This window comes from Chiroxiphia lanceolata, chromosome 8 (assembly GCF_009829145.1).
Source record: "Chiroxiphia lanceolata isolate bChiLan1 chromosome 8, bChiLan1.pri, whole genome shotgun sequence".
In the NCBI taxonomy this organism is placed as follows: Eukaryota; Metazoa; Chordata; class Aves; order Passeriformes; family Pipridae; genus Chiroxiphia; species Chiroxiphia lanceolata.
Window position 1 is genome coordinate 18,549,870 of NC_045644.1, and position 22,339 is coordinate 18,572,208.

Sequence of the window (22,339 nt, forward strand, 5' to 3'; positions counted from 1 at the left end):
TTATTCAAACCTTAAATTTATCCAAGTGCTGGATTTGTAGTGGACCTTTGATGACAGAAGAGTGGCCCTGGAAAGGTACTGGTCTCACCCCATGGGAAATTTTAAAATGGAATCACTCCCAGAAAGCATCAGAATCTAGGCCCCAAGGTTGGATTTTAATTTCTGATGTGGTTGGGCAAGAATGCATTGAACGGAGAGGTAGGGAAATATATAAAACCAAAGTAGGAGAGTCCCCATGCCTATCAGTGAAAATAATCAATACCACAGGAGAATACTGGTGGCCAAAAGAACCATTAGGGTATTGGACTAACAATATGACTGCAGACTGTACCTGGCATGATGAAGCTCAAAGCTGGTGGTGTAATGAAACAAATTTAAAAAAAACCCTTTTGAAGAGCATGAGAGAATTAAAAACATATTGGGACCAAGCAGGTAGTACCGATTTAGAATGGGTAGCTCCGGAAGGATTATTCTGGATATGTGGAAAGCGAGCATATACACAGCTCCCTAAAGACTGGAGAGGAGTCTGTACACTAGGTATAATCCAACCGGGGTTCTTTTTACTGCCCCCCAAAAAAGGTATGAGTTTAGGTGTACCTTTGTATGATGATTATGGAACCATACGCCGAGAAAAAAGGGATGACATTGGAGGAACCCAAAAGTGGTACGATGATGAATGGCCTCCTGAACGAATCATTGCTACTTACGGACCAGCTACTTGGGCCCAAGATGGGACCTGGGGTTATCGAACCCCCATGTACATACTAAATAGAATTATCCGCCTTCAAGCAGTCATGGAAATAGTAGCCAGTAAGACAATTCAAACTCTGGATCTAATCACAAGTCAGCAATCAAAAACTCGAGCAGCTGTGTATCAGAATCGGCTTGCCTTACATTATCTGCTAGCCAAGGAAGGGGGTGTGTGTGGTAAATTCAACACTTCAGATTGTTGTCTACAAATTGATGATAATAGACAGGCAGTTATGGATATTGCAAAGGATATCAGAAAACTGACTCATGTACCTGTACAAAAATGGAACTCTATGCTCGACAGCCAGTGGTGGGATAACTTGTTAGGAACAGCTTGGTGGAAGAAAGTAGGATTCTTTCTATTATGCGCGTTGGCCAGTATACTATTTTTACCATGTTTAATCCCTTGTTTCATTAGATTGATAGTTTCTGTAGTACAAAGAATGCAAATATCAACAATGCCGACAGATCCAAAGACGGCTCAAAGTGCCAAGGTACTGTTAGTCACCAGAACTCCACCTTCCCAAGATGAAGAAAATGTCAAATTAATATTGTCCAGATTAGAGCAAAAAACTCGAATCAATAATTTTATAGAAAGAGAGGAGGGATTGTGAGAAACTGAGAAAATGATTCGAGCTAATTAAGAGAAAACAGTGTAAGGTCAATATGACCTGGAGAGAGAAAAGAAAAACAAATTGTAAAACTTAATTGGGCCCCTACAAAGAGGTAAAACAAGTTACCTCCCTTTTACCTTGTGTAGGATTTATAGTGAGAGAATTTTGTTTAGTTAGCTAGATAATAGCACCTTTCTTAAAATTTATAGATAACAAGCAAACATCTGCTGAATGTCTGATTTAACAATATTATGCTTATAGATAACATTCTTGTTAAGAAATAATGTTTATACTCATGTACCTAACAATGTATAATGTTTATACTTATGTATAATGAATATTCATGTAGTAGCTGGAAATAAATGTAGAACAACTGTCTTCTTTGGGTGTGACAGGCGTTGGGAGTTGTTGAACCCCTTCCCTGATCACCCAGCGCTGATTTTGCTTTTATCATATAATAAATTCTGATTGGAAATTGCCCGATTGGGTTTCTATTTCTCACAGTCTCTGTCTCTGGGACTTATATGTGCCCAAAGAAAATAGCTCCTGCATGTCAGGATGGGTATATTTGGGCCACAAATTAACAAGGCTCATAGGAAAGCAAACTTTAGTACCTGCTGGAAGGGAGAATTGCATTGGCCAGAAACCACTTCTGTAAATGATTACACCTCTGAAGCACATTGCTCTTACTTCATCCTTTCCCCCTGTCCTCTGCCAGTGCTTCTGCCAGCAGAGATGGCAATAAGTGGTGAGGAAAAGAAAAAGTCTTAAAACAGCCCAGCATGGTATGGAAGATGATGTCTGCTGTGTGCTGCATTAGTTGACAGCATACACACAGCAATGTGAGCATTAATCTAGGGGAATTAGGAATGAGCGAGGGTTTGGTTTGATTCAGGCTGGATTTAGGATTAGCTGTAGTAAAAAGCACGTGTTGGGATCTGTGTGGTTTTATCTGTGGCCTCTGAGCATCACAGGCTTCCTCCTGCTCAGCCCTATCAGGCAAACGCGATCGTGGCTGACAATGCTGTTCCAGCAAATGCCCACAGTATAGACACAGTCACATTTATAAAACCTTAGTTTTACCACTGGGTCAGCTTTATTTACAGGGTGGCCTTACTACCACTGTCCTTTGTTCATTTTACTGACAAAGCTGCACGTGCTGAAGGAGCATTTCAAGCATAGTGTGGATGTACTATCGCCCTCACGTTAGTGCCACTCCCACAGCGAGCGTGACTCGAAGCTTTCCAAGGACCAGACTGTTGTTTGGGTTTCTCAGATGAGAAGTGTAAAAATCAACAAGTGCAAACCACGCAGATAGTGTCCTGCTGAGCCTGATCAGATAACCTCTCTTAGTATACTCCAGGGATGCAGATATTGCACACCACTAAACATGTCTTAGATGCCCACAAGGATATAAAACTACAACCAGGTTCCTCTGCCACTTGAAAACACAGTGAGTCATCAGCAGGAACATCCCCCCCACACAGTGTCAATAAGAAGATTGTCAGCACAGAGCTAGTACCATGGCAGCTGTATCCAGAGCCACAGACAGTACAGCAAAAGAGGGAGCTCCAGAGTGGCTCATCTGTGACAGCCAGTGCTGGGAGCACTTGTCTGTGACTCAGAAACTGGTTTCTCCTCACATAGCGATTTTGATGATGGTGACATCTCTTCCTCATTCCAAAATGGATTAAAAAACCCACAACCAACCATCCCCACCATAACAACAACAAAACAAAACAAAACAAAAACCCAACAAAACCCCAAACAAAAACAAAACAAAAAACAAACATGGGGAAAACAAAAGTCAAAACAATATTCAGCCCAACAAACTACAAAGTAATAAACAAATATAGACTATTGGAAACACTTTGAGATATCTGAAAACTTTTGCATTAGTTTCAAATTTTTAATACCTGTTTTTAAATTAATGATTTCTTTAAAAATTGTTTCAGTCCAAAAGAAAAGGTCCAGGACTGTTTACTCAGATGTCCATGTAAACAAATGAGGACTTCTCAATAATTTTTGAGCAAATTTCCCAGCTCAAAAGACAGCAGTTGGAAAAAACAACACTCCAAATGTACAAATTTTTTTTTACCAGCAATTTCAGTGTTGTCAAAGCAATCTCCTTTACAGCCAGGAAGCTGTTTTACTGGAAAATTCTTGCTAAGGTGCAGGCATGTGACTTGGTTGTGTCAGTAGGTTTTTGGTCCAGTACTCCAGCTGGTATTTGATCGTGCTTGGTTTATGTTAGGGCTCATCTGGTTGCTAAGGTAAGGAGTTTACTGTGAGCAGGATCAGTGCTAAGGCCAGTTCTGCTGCTGGGTTGAACTCTTGGGGCTGATCCCGTTGCCAGGAGAAGTGCTTGCTGTCTCAGGTTGATAATGCAGGTGTTTCACAAAGTGGGAGTCTTAAGCAAAAGGGCATCTCCATCTCCCTTCACAGTTCTGCCTGGCCCAGTCCACCTGCCTGGCTCAGGACTCACCAACTGCACCACCTTCAGCAAGAGGAGACTGTGTGGGCAACCACTCACTCCTCCAGCAGAAATGCAGGTATGGGGGCATCCCAGGTACAACCCTAGCCCTGGCAAGAGTATGGAAAGAGGCAAACGTTCATCTCCCTGGGGTAGTGGAACACCGGAATCCCCGAGGAAAATGGAGCTCTCCTGGGGCAGACCTGACAAATAAAAGAATATGTGGACTGACAGGTGGGAGATGCAAAGAATAGTTCAAGAGCACTTTTTAGACTATGTCCAGACACTTCAGAAGAACATGAATACTGTATCTCATTTTATAGACTTGTAGACGTACTTAGATACACCTCTATACAGGTAAACATCCATATTGATAAACAATAACATTGTCTTATTATAAAGTGATATGACATTCTCCTTTCATTTTTTTCTGACTGTTCCTTTTGAAAACTTCAAATAGCACAGTTTTGGCAAAGAATAATGCTGGAATGTTTTCACCCACATTCATGGAATGCAGTCTCAGGGGACCTGTTCAGGCAGTCAGTGCTTGCCAGCAGAAACTGATTCTGCCAATAGACTTTGAGCAATCTCAGTGCAATCAAAGAAAGATTCTCTCTTGGGTCATATCCACTTCTCATCCCCCACAGCTTATCAGTGCTAGGAGCAGAAAGAAGGATCAATGTTTATCTCAGAGTCTGTCTGCCATCTGTGGTCTGTCATTGTAAGGAAGATCCTGAAGAAGGCTACCTTAGCTCATCTGAAATGTTCCATGTTTTTTGTGACAATACTGAGAACTCTGGCATAGTAGTAATTCCACTTTTATGTGCTCTGAATGCTACCACTTCCTGTGCCAGTTTTAACCAACCAAAGGGACAGTTGTGATAAGACGAAGCTCTGACACTGAATGCCAGTGGGCAGGAGTGTGAACACACTGGGGAGCTCCAGGATAAGGGAGTCCAAGCCAGCACAGGGAAGAGTCAGCCTGTCAGGCAGCTTTGCCTTTGACAAGGCCTGACTTTTCAAAGTGCATCTCCAGCTTTGAACATTTTTTTACTTTTTGCTGGAAATCAACTTCTTTCCATTGCTAGAAGGATTTCAAAGACTGTCCTTGCTTCTCACAGCGTCTTCCCACTCTCCTTCTTTCAAAGTACTCAGGTCTCAATTTGTTCAATATGGACTTCGACAGGGGAAAATGCTTATGTTTTAGGACTGAAATCTGCTTCCTCAAGGCTTGAGTTAAATCTGCTTTAATAAAAACACGGAGCTTTAGTCAGTTGGGACATAAATGATTTCTCTTCTGCGCTATTGAAATGTTGCTTTCTAAGTATGTTCAATAACATATTAAAAGAAGTCTCTAATTGGCCATAGAGTACCAAAGACCTGACTATTTAATGTGAAAAAGCAACATCATGAAAACTTTGAGAATATCAAAAGAAGCAAGGGAAGACCACAGGTCATTTTCAGCCATTCCCTATCCATTTAAACCCCATAATTACAATATTACGTTTAATATCAGGGGACAGAGGTAAATGTGAGATCATCATAAGACCCGACTAATCATCCTAAAGACAAAAATCAATCAATCATTGACCTCTGCTGTTATAATGAGCATTTTACAAAAAAACAAAAACCCCCACATTCAAGTTCAATTTACACAAGTGTTCCACATTCTATCTCCTATAAGGCTCTGAAGCAGAGTTTCTTTAATAAAAATGACTGATGTACACCAGTTCCTCCAAATTACACATTTGTATGTATTCACTAGAGCCCACGTAACCCATCATGTACAATATCACTAGCTTCTGATGCTGCTTTTCAGTGAGAGAGGGGATCAAACTTAAAGTTCTTTATTTACTCAGAAAGGAAACAGAGTGTATCCCCCAAATACACATACGCAAATCTCTCAGTGTATTTCTGGTAAAAACCATAACTAGCCAACTATTCTCCATATGGTCTGTTATATTCAAATCACAGTAACACTTCCGCTGTCAGCAAGGACTGCTTGGCTAGTCAGGGACCAAAGTAGAGCAGACCTAAAGAAAATTGACAGTCTGGACAAGGATTGAGCCAAAATCGCTTTGAGAAGAGTCCGTGCTGTGTTTAGTAATGCAACATACAGTAAGAGAAACTGAGGAGAAATGTGAAAAAAAAGCAAGTTACACCAAGTTACACTCCTGGTAGCTTCCCCGAGATGGATGGGGCATAGGGAATACAAAAGCCCTGATGTCCTCAGGGTGATGGTAAGAAGGTGATCCTCTTTCAGTGCTTTTCGACTGGGTGCTGGCACCACATTCCCAAGGTCCTCTGGTCAGACCACTGTCCTTGCACAGCAGGGAGGGGTGAGAATGACCACAGGAGTCCTGGACTAAAGGTGTTTCTGCCCAGCTTTCTGTTCCCTCTCTTTAGGAACAGGAGGAAGGGGAATGGAGTCCTGCATCCTGTCATCTCCTAGATCTTTTAACTGTGTACCACACACATGTACATGCACAATTCCCTCTTGTCAACTTTTTCTGCCAGCATAACTGGAGACAAAATTACAAAGACATATAATTGCAATGAAAAAGCTGGCTAAAAGGCATTCAAGTATTGCAAAACAAGTCCCATTTATTTTGTTTATTAATTAATAAATAATTACCTATTTGCAAATACAGTTGCATTAATGGAACGTGCCAATGACACACATCTTCTTGAACAAATTACTTAGGAAGGCACTGAACACCCAAGGAGGAGTTGACAAAAATCCATGCCTGTAGGCCATTTTAATTAAACCGAATTCTCTAAAACAAATCCAGCATTTTGCATGAGGAAATGTAAGCCCTTGGGACAAAGCCATGGCTGTGGGATTGCAGTCCAAGTCTGCCATGTGACAGCTTGACTGGAGGCATTGCAGTTGCCCCAGGAGGAGGAGGTCCAAAAGGTGGAAGTTCTGGCCCTAGAACCAAGGACTAAGTGTAAGTCAGGTTCGACCTCAGCCACATCTGCCAAGGAAGAATCACCACTGTAAACAAGCCTCAGGGCATCAAGAAATAAAACATGCAAAAAGGTCACATGCAGGAGAAGGGAAACAGTGAAAACAATGGCCTCTGTTACTTTCAGCCTACCGTGCTTCCACACACGTAAAAAACCTGCTGTGTTCTTTAGTCCTAATTCCCGTCTGCTAGTGAGGCAGAATTTAGCTTAGTTTGTCTCAGCATCTCCTTAACCTATGATTTAATGTCACTGTCATGAAACAGTGCTTTCCTACAACTGCTTTCATGACTATTATTGCACATTTCCCATAGCACCCCTTCCCCAAAGAAAGGGATCAATTTACAGCTGTCATTTTGCCTGGTGTTGACCTCTTCCAGCCTTATTTCCCACAGCAGCAATGGAAAATATCCCCCCAACAAACACAAACAAAAAAAGGCCAAGGAAAGAAAAATATTTGTTATTTCAAAGGTGTACTTTGTCTTTCCTTCAACACATAAACATTTTGTGTTTATAATATCATTCAATCTCTGTGGCAAAGTGCTCTAGGGAAAGCTCTGGATACATGAAAAGAACCACTTCCTCATCTGTTCTGTTTGTTTCATTTCGTAGAATCATTAAGGTTGTAAAAGACCTCTAAAATAATTGAGTCCAGCAGTTAACCTAGCATCAAGTGTTCACCACACCTTATGAACACTTCCAAGGATGGTGATTCCACGACTTGCCCGGGCAGCTTATTCCTATGACTGAACACACTTTCAGTGAAGAAATTTTTCCCAGCAGTTAATCTAAACCTCCCATGGAGCAACCTGAGGTCATTTCCTCAGGTCTTGTCACTTATTACCTTGGAGAAGACCCCCCACCTTGCTACAAAAGTTTAGCTACAAATTCTCTATTTTGAAACTCCCTCTGGGACAAGTTCAGAGACACAGTCCACCGTGAACGCAGCTCCCTGAAGCTAGCAGAAAGGATAGACCAAAATGAAGAAGTCCTGCTTGAAATGTATGTGTTATTCAAGTTAGGACTCCTTTCTAGGTGCCCATGTTTCAGTTTACCTTCACAGCAGAGTGAAAAGTACACCCTGCTTTCCTCACATACCTAGAAGTAGTATAATGGAGCATCCCATTCTCCACAAGAAGAGTTTAAGAAGACCCTTCATAAAAGGGTGCAGAAGTGTGCATATCTACAAAACAAATGACAGTTAACAAAGTAAAAGGGATTTTTTTTAATACAGTCATACATTTTTGTTATCATATTACCATTTCTTTTTTATCTGTACACAGATACTTTGTATCCATAGTCTTCCCTTGGAAAGCAAGTGTTTATCGTGTCCTCTGAGAGCCTACTCCTTGACTTGCGCCTGTTAAGGGCATTTAAATTTGTAATATCACACAAAAAAAAATTGTTTGCACGCTCCACTAGGCTTTCGGATTACATAGGTTTTGTCTAAATACACCATGGAAACCTAATAGATCTATTTGTCTATATTTTAACATGGATTAGATTCTGCTCTATCCTGGATAGATGTTATGCTCCATAGAGTGACAAAGAAGGGCAACATGAATAGCACCATCAGTTTAGCAAAATATTTGTGACAAAAAAAAGAAAAATTTTTATAATACGAGCCATTTCCCTTAATTTAACAACTTGAAAATTAGTCTTTGTTCTTGAAACAATATTGATTTTCATTTTTTTTTATTTCTTTCAAAAAGATCCCTTTCCCAGGGGAGACTGTATTTTCTGAGTTCCAAGTCAAAGTTGATTTAAAAATCTTAATGTTTGCAGAACAGGGTCATAGGTTAATTCAGGCTGCAAAAGATCTCAGGAGGTCTCTGCATGAACCTCCTGCTCAAGTAGGGTCAGTTTGGAGGCCAGCCCAGGTTGTTTAGGGCTTTATCCAGTCAGATGTTGAAAACTTCCAAGGGCAGAGACTGAACAATAAATGTTTATTCAAATATGGGCATTTGGCTGAATATGCTCAAAACCCAAACCATACCAGTACAAGCTTCTCCATTTCCACCCCAAACCCCTGCTGCAACCAAACCTACCAAATCACAAAATGTATAACAAGTGAAATGAACCTCAGAAAATCATTAAAGGCTACATTCAAACCCCACTGAAATCAATGAAGCAATGCCCTTAGTATTTGTCTAGCACCTCTAAGGGAAACGTTTTAGCAAATGACACTGATGAAAGGAAGTGTCTGGTGGGATCAGGGCAGGTTGTGAATACATGGCTCTTGTCAGGGATGGAGGAAGGCTGAGAGCTGAATTCAGGTTAAGGAAAGAGTCAAAGCACCAAGTGTTGCTCTGCGTTCTGAGAGCAGCCTCAATCCTGGTAAATTTACTGAAAACCTCTGCCATAAATATTAGCACTGAGAGTGGAGCAGTGTCTGTATTTATTGTCAAAAGGCCTGATTCTTCCCTTTCTTTTCAGGAAGTCAAGAGCTGCTTCACTGAAAGCAATCCTGTAAAAACAGCCTAAGATGTGAATCAGGCTGAAAGTCACTGGCTTAATTCTTCCTTAAAGCTTCTGCACTTCAGTTTTAACTGGGAAAACAGTATGAAAATGAGACAGAAAAAACCTAAACCAATACTTCAAGTACAGATATTTATAAGCAGGCACATTACATTTAAGTCTTTCATCTTTTCACCTAGGTTCCCTCATTATCTATGACGATAAAAAAGAGCTTACACAAGGATGAGTGATATTTTGATACAGATCTTTTAAAGAAAACTGATAATTTCAAGAAACATTTTTCTAGAAATTAATACTTTGGATGTTTTGCATCTTTTGTTTGTTTTAAATCACAGAATTCACAAGATCAAAATTAGGTACATTTTTTAGGTTTTAAAAGTTAGCGCCATGTTTCAGTGGGAGCCTGAAAACAAAACAAAACACATTTCAATTACAATAAGCAAAGAACTGCTTGTCCTAACAAACAATTAAATACTGTTATGGGATTTCATTCAACCTTGTTACTCACCAAAATATTTCAGGCCAAGTATCAAGATAACTTGAAGTTTTAAGTTGCATTATAAATAAACTCTGACCCTGGGGGAACCCATTTGGATATTATCAGAAATATAAAGAATTCAGCAGCATGTTAGTGGACACTGCAAAAGTATATGAGAAGTCTAGAGCAGCTGCAACTGTATTTTGGTTGTTTAAAATTTGGTGGGGTTTGACATGGCTGTTGTATTGTGCATCCCGTATACAATCTTCTTGTCAATAACATTGGGGCAATCGATGTGTGCAAAAATGAATCTTGCTAATATGGCATATTTGTAGCCACATACTTTCTACCTGTCAATATAGTTCAAAGGCAGTGAGTGAGGAAAGTTCAGTAGATGCAGCATCTGTCCTAGGTATCATAGGATGGATAGGATGGTCTCACAGTTTTATTTTGTCTCATGTGTCATGCAACATATCTGGGTAAAAGGACACTTGCTTTGGCTATCCCAGCCTCCTTAATGGCAAAACAGAAGCAGCAGCAAGCAGTGGCTTCATACTGTCATATGCATTTGTCTAGCTGGCATTGCCCCTTCATCTCACTGATAATTTGGTGCTTCCTAAATTTCACTCTTCTTCAGAGTGCTCATCACCTTGCATCTTTCAGCATGGTCAGCTTTCATTTTCCTTCCCACCCAAACCACAATGAGATTCAGACAAAGTGTACAAACATCAAATCTGCATGTGCTTTTGTGTGCATATGTCTGTCCAAACAGTTCTTAAAAACACTAGCTGGCACATTTTGTTATTTCAGTTTTCAAGATACTCCTTCAGCAGCAAAATCATCTAAATCAGTGAGGGTCACTATGCCAGTATTTGGGGTTGGGCTCATGTCCTTTCCTAAGTGAACCTGAATTTCTTCAGCATCTTGACTGTAAGAGTAAGAGGCTGGTTCAATGTAGGGCTGAGTGTCCACAGATTCAGTGTATCTGTAGTCCTGCTGGATGTCTTCAGGTAGTTCAGCTGGTCCTGGTACAGCAGATGTTGACCAGGTAGGTTTAGAGAACTGAGAAGGTGACTTCAGCACTGCTACTGAGGAAGCTGGTAAAGGGAACACTCTAGGGTAGGAGGCATAGGGAGAATTCTTAATTTCTGAAGAGGAGGACTGGTATAAATTCTGTTCCAAGGAAGGGATTGAGACTTGAACATATTTGCCAGTTTCTGGGTCATAAAATGTCTTTAAATTAACTTCAGCTGGTAAATCAACCACATAGTATTGACCAGAGTCAGGGTCTTGGAGGAGTTTACGCTGGGTTGAAGAGGGTGAAGGGCTTACTGCTGGTGCAACACTAGGTCTTTCAGTACTAGTTTCTGTGGGAGTAAAACTTGAGTGAAGGTGAGGATGGAGGGGAGAATATCCCAAGGGTGAAGCAGATGCTATCGTCTGTCCAGAATGAGAAGGATTTCTCCCTACAGCATCTGTATGCTCAGTCTGATGTTTTTTCTGCTGCTCTTGCATTTTCTTTCTCCTGCTTGCCAGCTTTTTAGCCCGACGCAGAGCCTTTTCTGTTTTTGGTGGTACAGTGGGTGGCTTGCCTGTTGGTCTCTCACCAAGTGCCTCGGGCTCCAGCCTCACAACTTCCCCTGCAACATCAGAAAGCAGGTTCTTCTGTGCTAAATCAGGTGTCTCTTCTGCAGGCATATAAGCTTGCCTCTTTAGTGCCATGTTCAGCAAGGCAGGGTTTATAACATCCTCTGTCTCTCTAAGGCCAGAAATAGTTGGTTTATCTGACAATGAACTGGCAGCAAGAGAGGGCATTGTGCTGCCTGACCTGGGGCTTGGAACAGCAGAGCATATAAGATTGTCTAACAAAACTGGTGCACCTTCTGTATGTAGGATGTCCTCTAAAGCATCATGGGATACAGAAGAATATGTGTGGTCCTCTGATATGGAGCCAGTCACAGGGGAAATTGTCTCCCTAGTGATTATTTTTTTCGCACAAGAGCCACCTTTGCGGTTAGATAAATGATGATTCTTAAAGTAGTTCGCTTTAATTTCTGCGGGATAGCTGGGGCTGGTTTGTGCTTGGTCATTTTCCAGACCTATAGTTGGCTGTGTTAAGCTGTGTCTTGCCTTTGTATTCTGAGTCTTCTCCTTATTTCTGCAGATTCTTTCCTCATTCCTTTTCCCACCTTTAGTTAACAAAACAAAAGTCTTTCTATCTTCTTCCATCAGTTTCCCTAATGAAAAGGTCTCCGTACCTTCCAGAAGATGGGGATCCAGTGTTGCTGAAGTAGATTCAGGCTCACTGGCTTCTTTCTCTCTTTCAGTTGCTCCATCCTTCACATTCTGCTGTCCTCTGTGTCTTGATGCCAACCAGCCTATCTCCTGGGCATGCAACAAGTTTCGGTGCTGATTGTTGTAAACTGCTGGGGGCATATACCTACGTTCCATTTCCTTATAACTGCTGCTAACTGTATCATCCAGGGAAAAGGACCTGAATAGGGGCAGCTTGACAGCCCTTATTACTTGAGGTGATCTGAATGTGTTATCTTTAATCATAAACAGGCTGGGTTTGGTTGAGCTTGAAGATGATGGTGTTTGCGGTTCCTCACACCTGGGGATTGACATGTCCCTTATACTGTCAGAAGCAGAATTTGTGCTATTGGCCTCTTCCCTTTTCTCTCTCCCTACTTTCTCTTTCATTAAGCTCCTCTGTTCATTCCCAGTAACCTTTCCCTCCCTCTTCTCTGCTGCATTAATATCAGGACTGATACAAGCACAATATTGCAGTTCATCTTCACCAACCTCTTTCCCTCTCTCCGTGTCTCTTTGCTTACTATCTGCATCCATTTCACTCTCAGTCCTCTGGCTTTCTTGAAGGCATGCTGTCTGCATCCTGGGCACTTGTAGAAATGGCTCCCCCTGAAGTGGCTGTTCTACTGTGGAGACATAAGATTGCTCCGAAGAACTAGTGCTTCTTTTGCATTGTGCTTCGTGGCCAGATACCACAATGTTGGTTTGGGTGTCACTGTAAGGTACATCTTCTACTGGTGAGAGTTGGCTTAGGAGTGTTTTGAAGGCAAAATTTTCATTCTGAATAGCAGCTTGTCTCTCATTTTCCTCACTCTGGGCACTGTGATTTTGCATGGGCTGCCCAGGTGTTTTGTCCACATTGTTTCTACTGAACGGTCTCTGTGCTGGATACTGCAGATGTTTTTCTAAATCAGGTTCATGTGATTCATGTCTGAACGACGATAAGTTTTCATTATCCCTTGTGTTTTTAACCAGTTCTTCATGTTTTGAATCATCTTGCTGCAAGCTGTCTCCAGTTTGGTAAAAGGAAAGGTCTGCTGTTGTCTGGGGTGATCTCAAAGTCAGGTAATTGTCTGCAAAGTGTCCAGTTGGGTCAGTTTTATCGTCCTTTTCCTGAACACCACTAGACAGAACGGAAGCTATATCACTCAATTCATCTTTCTCTGTAATATTTTTCTTACTTTTTTCATGCAAAGTCGAGAGTGAGGCATTCATTTTTGTACTCTCCTGTATATTTTCCCTAGTTTTATTTTTCTCCTCCAAGGCCCTTAACAGGGGAGAAGGGGTATAGATGCTTTTAACACGTTTACGCACATCCTTCAAGTTGAATAACAGACTTGATGCGGTCAATTTGTAATTATCCCAAGACCTGTAATCGCCCAAGCTGCTCTCCTCATGGTCTCTCGATGATGTGCTCTCAGTGGGAGGAGGTGTCAGTGGGATCAGCTCGCTTTCAACAGTGTCCACCCCTTGTTTTGGTGGTATGACAGGTGTTAGGAGTTCGGTGATGTTGAAAGAGGGACTGATTGATCTAGGGGAGTTTACCTGTTTAGCCAGAGGAGTCACATCCAGACCAGGTTTGGCACCAGTCGGCTTTTCAGACAAAGAACATGTCTTATGTCTGTCTGTGAACTTCTCCTTTGCAGCCTGTCTCCTCTCTGTTGTCCCTTCTGCAACCCTCTGTCTTCTCCAGGGTGGACAGGTATTGCCCAGTTGGGGGCTGGGGGATTCCTCTTCAGTTAAAATGGGCTGGGGTCTTGGTGGAGGTGGGCTGGGTACCTGGAACGTTAGTGAGGGTGAAACCATCCTACAGGACATAGACTGGGGTGAGATAGAGGCTTGGGACATGGCAGTGGGAGAAAGTCGAGCTGGCACTGGGGGTGGTGGCACGGGAGGGGCATCAGACGTGGGGGGTGTTGGAGGATGGCCCTCCTGGGTTGGGGGTGGAAGAGGAAGTGCCTGTGTGGCCGGGGGTGGCCGAGGGGGACCCTGGTGTGCATGGTTCCTAGGGGGAGGTGTGGGAGGAAAAGCAGCAGCAAATTTGTTTTCTGAAGGGAGGGGACCCTGAGGTACATATATAGCTGGGAGAGGGAAAGCAGTTTCTGGTGGAATTGGCTTCATCTGAAAATCTTTCTCTTGCTTCTTAGCAACAGTGGTCGTGACAGGTGACAATTTATGTTCACCTGTGTGGGATCCTTTAATAAATGGTGCTTCTTCCAGGTATGAAAGACCTTCCTTTTTCACTTTTATATCAACAAATTCCTCCTTTTCAGTCAATTTTTTATGATGAACATTCCATGATTCAAAAGCACTATTCTCACTGTGAAGAAAATTACCTTTTTTTGCTGGTTCATTAACTTTCACGTTTCTGTTTTTTAAGGCCTTTTTAGAAGAACGGGAAAAATTTGACTTGGCTACTTTTGACATCTCAATCAGCACAGGATAATAACCATCAGAGCCACCATAACCCATGTCCACTTTATTAGGTCTTTCCTGTGGCTCATGTTTGCCACTGAGACAGTGACTACCTGGACTAGCTTCAGAAAATTCAGAAAGTTCCTGATGGATGCTTAAAATGTCTGTATCATCCCAGCAAGCAATATCATTTCCATGATTTATTTTATGTTTTTGAAAGCTATTCTTAATGGGCTGCTTATTTGCTGTCAGAGAACTTCCTGACCCTTGGTCTGCAGTCTTATCAAATGTCTTAATCAATGAGGACACTTTTGAAACATGCTTATTATTTGTTGGACCAGGGACCGGCAAATTCAGTGTTTTCCTTTCCATGGCAAAGGTGTTATTTTTAGCAATCCTTTTCTCCTCCAGAGCACACTTTGGTAACTGTCGGAATGTTGAAGCCCATATTGTATGTTCGTTGTTTCTTGCTGTTAGCTTGTCACAGACATTGCTTTTCCTGATGTCATGGTTTAATGTCCCTGAGTGAATTTTAGCAGACAACTGGAGGGCAAAGTCTGGTGAAATGGCAAGTTCTGGTTCATTGTAAGAGTCTTCGAGTTCTGCTACACACAAACTTTTGAAGGCCCGATCTGTGAGGCTGCTCACCTCTCTGTCTGCGTCATCCAGGAGACTCCCAATACTTGAGGAATCACTGTGTCCTTCTGTGTGTTTCTTATTTCCCTGCATTGTTCATGTGAGTCATTAATGAATTATCCAGAGGATTAACTTCAGATGTTGAACAGGTAGGTGGCTGTGTGAGGCAGTTCCAGCTGTTTGCAATTCACAAGCACAAAACCATTCCTCTGGACAGTGGGGCTGCACATTGACTCATCTTACAGAATAGCTGAAGGAAATTTTCTTCTCTGCAAAGCCAAAAATAATAAATTATCATTTTTCTATATTAACACTACCAGATAGAGAACATTTTCCAGATATATCAGTCATTGACTAATTTGCTCCTACATGTATTCTAAACAAGATGCTAGCAACATAATAAACAACATTAAAAATCATTGTTATTTTGGTCAATTCAAATAGCTCATGGTAGATAATTTCATTTCTGGGAAGAGCCATTAAAAAAAAAAGGTTTAACTCGTATTTTTTACTTCTACTCTTAAACAAGGACATGAGAGACAAATTTCAAATATTTCTCTTTCCATATCTCCAACCATAAACAATTTCAAGTGCTGCACATGCATTTAGCAAAGAAGGTTAGCCATTTTTGACCAGGAAGAATTAGTAACAAAAATAACTTAAAAAAAGATGTCACTGAGTACATCATTGCACACTATGTCCAAAATGAAAGAAAAGCTGACAAAACTCAATTGTCATAGCTTTGTCATGACAATTGCTGTGAACACAACCCTTGTTTGAGAAAGCCAAATGGCTCCACAGGTAAAGAGGGTTTGCTGTGCGTGTTCCAGGCAAATATTGCTCGGGTGCAGTCCTTTAGCCACCCACAGCAGAATACGGTTGGGTTGGGTTGGTGTGTTGAAGCTGAAGTGGCTGCTAACATCAGCTTAGCCAGCAGAAGGCAGAAGTGTCTAGGGGACTCTAGCAGACCCACTGAAGTAGCATAGGGAACATTTGGTTTCAGTTCCAGAATGGCTGAGAGCTAAAGGCAATCCATTCAACACAACTATAAAATATCACAGCCTTCCATTAATCCCTGACTATGAGACACAGTCAGGGCCCACAGCCTGGGGTTTTTGTCTGTCTCCATGTCAGTCTGAGTACAGGATGGGGGAATCTTTGGATGGAACAAGAAAAGCAAAATAGACTCTTCAGCTATACTTGAAATCTATACATTAAAACTCCTTACAATTTTTCTCTGTAAACTCTTCAGATGTTCATTCTCATGTTTAAGGACTTGAGCAGGGTATTGAGTAAACTACTAGGAGGCTCAGTGTAAAAGCATACTCAAGAGCTGTCTAAAACTCTTTCTGTAAGGAAAGTCTGATTTGTATCTCCGTTTCCTCAAACAATAGCATTACAAACCTGTGATGGGCTGAAACAACACAGTTCAGACCTGTAGCAGCTTCTGTGCAAGTGGAAGATATCTCCATCTCAAGTTTGGATCCTCTGTAGAATTGAGCAATGAAATTCAGATCTGGATTTCAGCCTCTCCAGCTGTCCAAATCTATGATTCTATCTTTGCCCATCTCAGTGAGACTCTTGGAAAGGGTCTGTTTTTCCCTATTGGTGCTGGTCAAAATATGAAAATTCAGAGCTGAGCTTGATCAGCTTATCAGCTGAATTACTTGGGCTCAATTGTTTTTTCAAATGAAAACACTCCTCACCTTCCTTTTCTATTTAAAAAAATCTCAGCCAACCTATTTTTAGACTCCAAGTGTCATAGTGAATCTAGATCCTGTTTTTCCAGCCATGCAATTCCAATGACTTATGCATAACTACAACAGATTTACACCAGAAATAACATAAGCTTAATAGAGCTTCTCCATCTTACTTTGTACAAAGATTTTTCAAAAGTGAGTTTTACCTCCCCCTCCCCCATTTTTGTGCATAATGCAGCAAGATAAAAGAGAAGACAAATTAAAGACCATCCTGCTCCTGGTTTTGATTCTTAACTATTATAAAAATCGGAAATACAGGTACATACTTGCCACGTAATTTGCTTCTTCTCTTTAGAACTCACTCTCATACTTGTATTTGGCTTCTTTTCTAACCATCTTTAGTGAGAAGGTAGAAATAGTCCAGTGATGTAAATTCGATAGAAGTAGTGTCCCAGGATGTTTCTGAGCTTCAGCATTTTTTTGATCTTAAGTGAAGTCTACAATTTGAAAACAAAGACATTCGTCTGAATGATCTGAAGATTGTCTCCTATTTGTTCATTAATTTGTTCATTCACATTTTGCAACCATTTTAGGAGTGATTTACAGGATTTCTTACAAAAAGACAGGCAAATATCCATCCCAGAGCAACAATAGCCAAATACCTGGAGGATTTGATATCTTGTGGAGTGCAGTCAGGTTCCTAGCAAACAACTATCACAATCTCCAGCACACTCTGGTAGCCCCAGCAGAGACTAACATTTGAGTGAGCAGTGGTTTCCTGACATGCTGCCCATTGCAAAGGCTGGGTGGCAACTCCTGGTTAAAAAGAAGGGTTGTGCCAGAAGATTTCTTCCCTGCTGCTGTCTACATCCCTACTGTGCTACCCTTTCAGAGGGACTCAGAGGAAAATATGTGCCTCCACTCCACCTGTATATGACTTTCTACTGTCAATAAATACAGACATCAATCTGGTAAACTGGGAACTAATGTAGCTGATGTTTGAAAGTCCATGGTTTTCACAGTCCCTGTGGTAAAGGAGAGGAAAGGTGGACAGCTGGGATAGTAAGGAGCAGTAAACAAAACATCTTTTTGCTTCCATGCGTGAATCAGAGTCAGGAGATGCTAAAGGAAAGCTCAGCTACGGTGAACATACATTGCTGTCGTTCTTTTGCTGTGGAAACTCCCAAGGTTCAGGCTAGTTTGCTTAATCTTTGCAAGAATATATTGATTTCCTGCCTGGTCCTGAGGTAATACAAATAGCACAGTCTTCTCTAAGGAAACTTTTGAGTCAGCTCACGATATTAAAAACCTACCGGCAAAAGTGGCAACAAGGGCCCACCCACTGTGATGGTCTGCTGGACCTTACCTGAGGAATGACAGTTATCAGTGTGTTTAGGGATAAGCTTGTACCAATCAGAGCTTTCTGTGGTCTGCTTAAGAAGTCTGGGTAAAAAAATGTAAAACTAAAGGAAAAAAATTCAAAAAACAATGCTACATCTGGCTGCAGACAGATGTAAAAGGGCATCCTCTCTTCAGAGATGTGCGCTCAGTTCTTTGCTCAGAGGTTAAATTTCAATTTTACTGCTTCTGTGGTACTCTTAACTGTGCAAAACCACCACAGCTGTGGGAGATGGTGATTATGTTCTGCTCACTCATCAACGGGCCGCTGACTAAATTACAGCAGCACAATATTTATTGGCATTTAGGTGGTGCCTGAACTAGGAGGAAGCTTGCCTTTCAGGTCTCCTGGATAGAGGTCTGGAGAAACATACTGTCCCTTGTAAACTGAGAACTTTTGCTGAAAAGTGAGTAGAGTAACTATAAACATTTTCCTAGATGGAAATTGTTTTCCTAGATGGAGTCACTGTTACAAAAACAACTTGGCGCCACTGATCAAGAAAAGAATAGTGACTGTCACTGACTCTGAAACCTTTGTGATGATCCTTGTCTTGCCTGGACACAATACTTGTACTTGGGCAGAGTAATGTTTCAAGCTAGAAAAGCTGTATCTGCACCAAGTGTTCAAGGTGTAGATCATTACTGGGACTGGATGGAAACAGCAGCACTGTACTGATCTAGCTATGCCTTGTATAGGTATGACAGCAACTTCTGAACTAGGCAAAGAAGCTGTTCATGCCTGGTTTAATAACCTGGTAAAGCCCCATTTCTTCACCTTTCTGGACAAACATGGCAGCCAGCAAGCAAGGTGCAGTGTTTGAGCTCAGGTCAGGATTCAGCTAGTTCAAACATTTAAGGATGTCTGAATTTAGTCTATTTTAAAGACAGAGGAAAGCAATACTGGGCATTTGGAACTACTTGGAAATGCTGAGGAATGTGTGAGGGGTTAACAATAGGCATCATCTGATATGAGCTACTGAAAAAGCTCGCAGGAACAAAGATTTCAAGCAGCCTAATCAGAAACCAACCTCCCCTCTTTTAAATAGGAGGCTTTTTTCAGTGTCTCTCTTAAGTACATAGCAAGTTGTGATGAGGAGGTTAAATTACAGACTATTCCTGGCCTGGCACAGACTGAATGTCAACCTTTTTTTTCACTAGACAGGAGCTGGGCAAACCAGCAAACTTGGCTGGAGTGTATGACATCACTGCTGCTGCAATATATAAAGGGCCAGTTGGTTCCCCCACCCCCTTTGGGTGGTATTTGGCTGAAGTGTTGTACCATGAGACATTACAGTGGCATTTTGGCAGCACCCTTGGGTGTTGCATAGCAGTTCAAAGTCAGTAGCACTGCACTACCCATGAGAATGGGAAGAGAAGGGAAAGGGAGGAAAGATTTTTTTTTTAATCTTTGTGAGCTGATTTTTTTTTATGTGGTGCTCTCTATAGAGCATCCATCCACATTTCCAGCCGAAAACTTAGAGCCCTATGGTGACTGCTGGCTGAGGTTTATTCAGCAGTGTGCTCTACTTCCACACATGCTGCTGCTTTGGGTTTCCAGGGGCTCATCACGACAATGAATAGTTAGTGCTTCTTACCATGGGAAATAGGAGGATCCCTAATGAATTGGTGACTTTTTGCATAGGTGCATATTTGTTCATGGCACACACAGGAGTCCATAATCAGATGAGAGGGCTGGATGGAAACAGGCCTGGTCAGCAGGCTGAGACAACACTCCCAGTCAATGGCAGCTCCTCCTTAGCCTGAGTGGGGCTGGCTCAGTGAGCTCTCTTGGATATTGCCAAAAAACATGGCTCCAGTCATCAGCACATGAATGGCTATGGAAGATGCTGCTGTTGGTCAATGATCGCAGCACTGATGTCTTCATTGTGCAGATAAGAAGGAAAACAGATAAGAAGGTGTCAGGGAATTAAGTGTCAGGTGTCAGGGTGTGAGTCCCTACCAGAGACAAGGAGCCAGAAGGATGTCCAGGAGAACTAACGAAAAACCCTTGTGGTCTGGTGTAGAATACTTGAATATCCCTTGTGTGAGGCTGCTTGGACTGCCAGGGTGTGTGGGCTGGTCATATTGGGCTGTATTGGAGAAAATTGCTCTCTCTGATCTGCCCTGATGCCTGGGCTGCTCCAGGCACACAACCTCTCTGAGCAGCCCTTGGGGCATATGGACCCGAGGGAGGATCACAACACCCTCAATGAGGAGGGGAGCTGCCTGCCAAGAGAGTCACTGGTGCTCAAGCCACATTTCCCTGAACTATCAAGAAAGGCAACATCTGGATTGCCATGGCCATAAAATTAAAGCTATTAGCACAAGCCTCTGTTTCCCTCATCCAAGATCACTTGCACCTATGCTTTGCAGTCATAAAGGGAAGCCAAAGTGAATTGTCCTGCTATTGACCTCAGCTATTCCAGCATCAGATCTTTGATCATTGCACTGGAAAGCAAGGCAAAGGAACCATTTGTCTTTACCAAACCAGCATGGTAGACTGGGTCCATTTGTCTTGAGGATTTGGTCTGGCAATTGTGTCTCGAACAGCTTGTTCTGGGCCAGAGAAGAGGAGAGACTGTTCTTGACTTTGGGCCAGCTTCTGTTCTCAGTTACACTGGCATAAATCTAGAGTCATTTTACTGACGTCAGCAGAATAACAGAACAGAATTGGTGACTCTGAATACATCTACTTCCTAAGCCAACACTGGTGCACTATCCAGAAGCTACATACGCAACTGTAACCACAGGAAAGTGAAATTCAACAGCTGTGAAGAGCCAAACCTCACCCCCACGAGGTATTCAGACCAACATGCAAAGGAAAGGGATGTGGAACCAATACCATGTTGTTGGGCCACCAAATCGTATCCCCTAGATAATTCTGATTTTCTAACCTGTATCGCTCATTGCTGACAATAGCAGTGCATTTGAGATAAAGTAATTTTCCTCTTTTCTGCAATATTTACTGGAATACCTAGACCTAAGAGTGGTGTGGTCCCAAACATGGTATGGTCCCAGACATGCAATAGTCCCAGACTGGATGAACAGAGCTGGCTGCCAATCTGTATTGCCATCCTGTGGACAATATCATCCTTTGGAAATGTGTTTGTGTATGTGTTAGGGGATGTTGTTCTCATTTAGATAGTTTCTGAAATTTCACATGGAATAAAGATTCTGAAGAGAAATTATAAATTTCAAAATTTCATTTAAAATTAAAAAAAATCTTTTCATTTCAGATTATTTCACTATTTTTACACTATGGACCATGAGAAATAACATGTAAATATACTATAATAGTTAAAATACTATGTTATTACTGTCCTTAAATTAGAGAGGGTGTATGCTACTTAACATTAACTGAAACTTTTCATTTTATTTTCTATGTCAAACAATACTCTGATGATAATGCAACAGCGTGATCTTGTTTTGAAATTTCCCTAAGTAAATATTTCAAATTATAAACCCCATAAATTTCCCATTATCTCTCTAGTGGAAATGTCATTAAAATGAATATGATTGTGATTTTATTTGTTTAATCAACCCCCTTTTTTTTTCTGAAGAAAAGGGCTGAAGTCTTTTTCTTCCAGTGAGCTCTACTGAAGCTACAGTATCTGTTGCCATGGGAGTCGGAACCAGGGACTCATCAGTTCAAAGAAGGTCAGTGCAGCCTGGTGGAAGTATGAATGCAAGGAGGGAGTGTACCTAGCTAACGACCATGTGTTATGTGTCCTGCTCTGCGTCCTTTCCCCAAAGGATGTGAATGTCTTCCAGCCCCAGCTGAAACGCTTACCTCTTCAGCTCAGACCACAAAGCTTCAAGCACTGCGAGATGAAGACCTCACGTGAAGAAAAATGGGAGGAATAGAGATTGCTTGCGACAGCTATGGAGAATCATGGCAAGTGTCTCTACCTTTCCCTTTCTGGTTCAATGGCAAAGACCCAACAGTTATTTCCAGCCGGTCTCCGGACTGCCTTTCCCAATGTCCTCCAAATGCCCCATCCTGCCAACAGGCCTGTTAAGTCTGGAAGAAGGAGATGTCTCTCAGAAAGAGTTGTACCTGGACTGAGGCTTTCTTGCAACTCCTGTTCACCCCTTCCATCACATGAGCCCTATTCAC

The 22,339-nt window shown here is 41.8% G+C and overlaps 1 protein-coding gene across 6 annotated transcripts in view; it reads right to left on the reverse strand.

The window, feature by feature from the left end:
- Positions 1 to 5,510: 5,510 nt before the first annotated feature.
- Positions 5,511 to 22,339, reverse strand: part of C8H10orf71 (chromosome 8 C10orf71 homolog) — a 31,464-nt gene continuing 14,635 nt past the window's right edge. For 2 of the 6 annotated variants that reach the window (XM_032694819.1, XM_032694815.1), the window contains exons 2-4: positions 22,013 to 22,243; positions 17,151 to 17,321; positions 5,511 to 15,393 (exon numbers count right to left, since the gene is read on the reverse strand). In XM_032694819.1, coding sequence (XP_032550710.1) covers positions 10,574 to 15,217 — 4,644 coding nt within the window. In that variant the 5' untranslated portion in view covers positions 15,218 to 15,393; positions 17,151 to 17,321; positions 22,013 to 22,243 and the 3' untranslated portion in view covers positions 5,511 to 10,573. Of the gene's footprint in view, positions 15,394 to 17,150; positions 17,322 to 21,802; positions 21,891 to 22,012; positions 22,244 to 22,339 lie in introns of those variants that run through there. The other 4 variants (XM_032694820.1, XM_032694817.1, XM_032694816.1 and 1 more) reach the window with 3 other exon arrangements.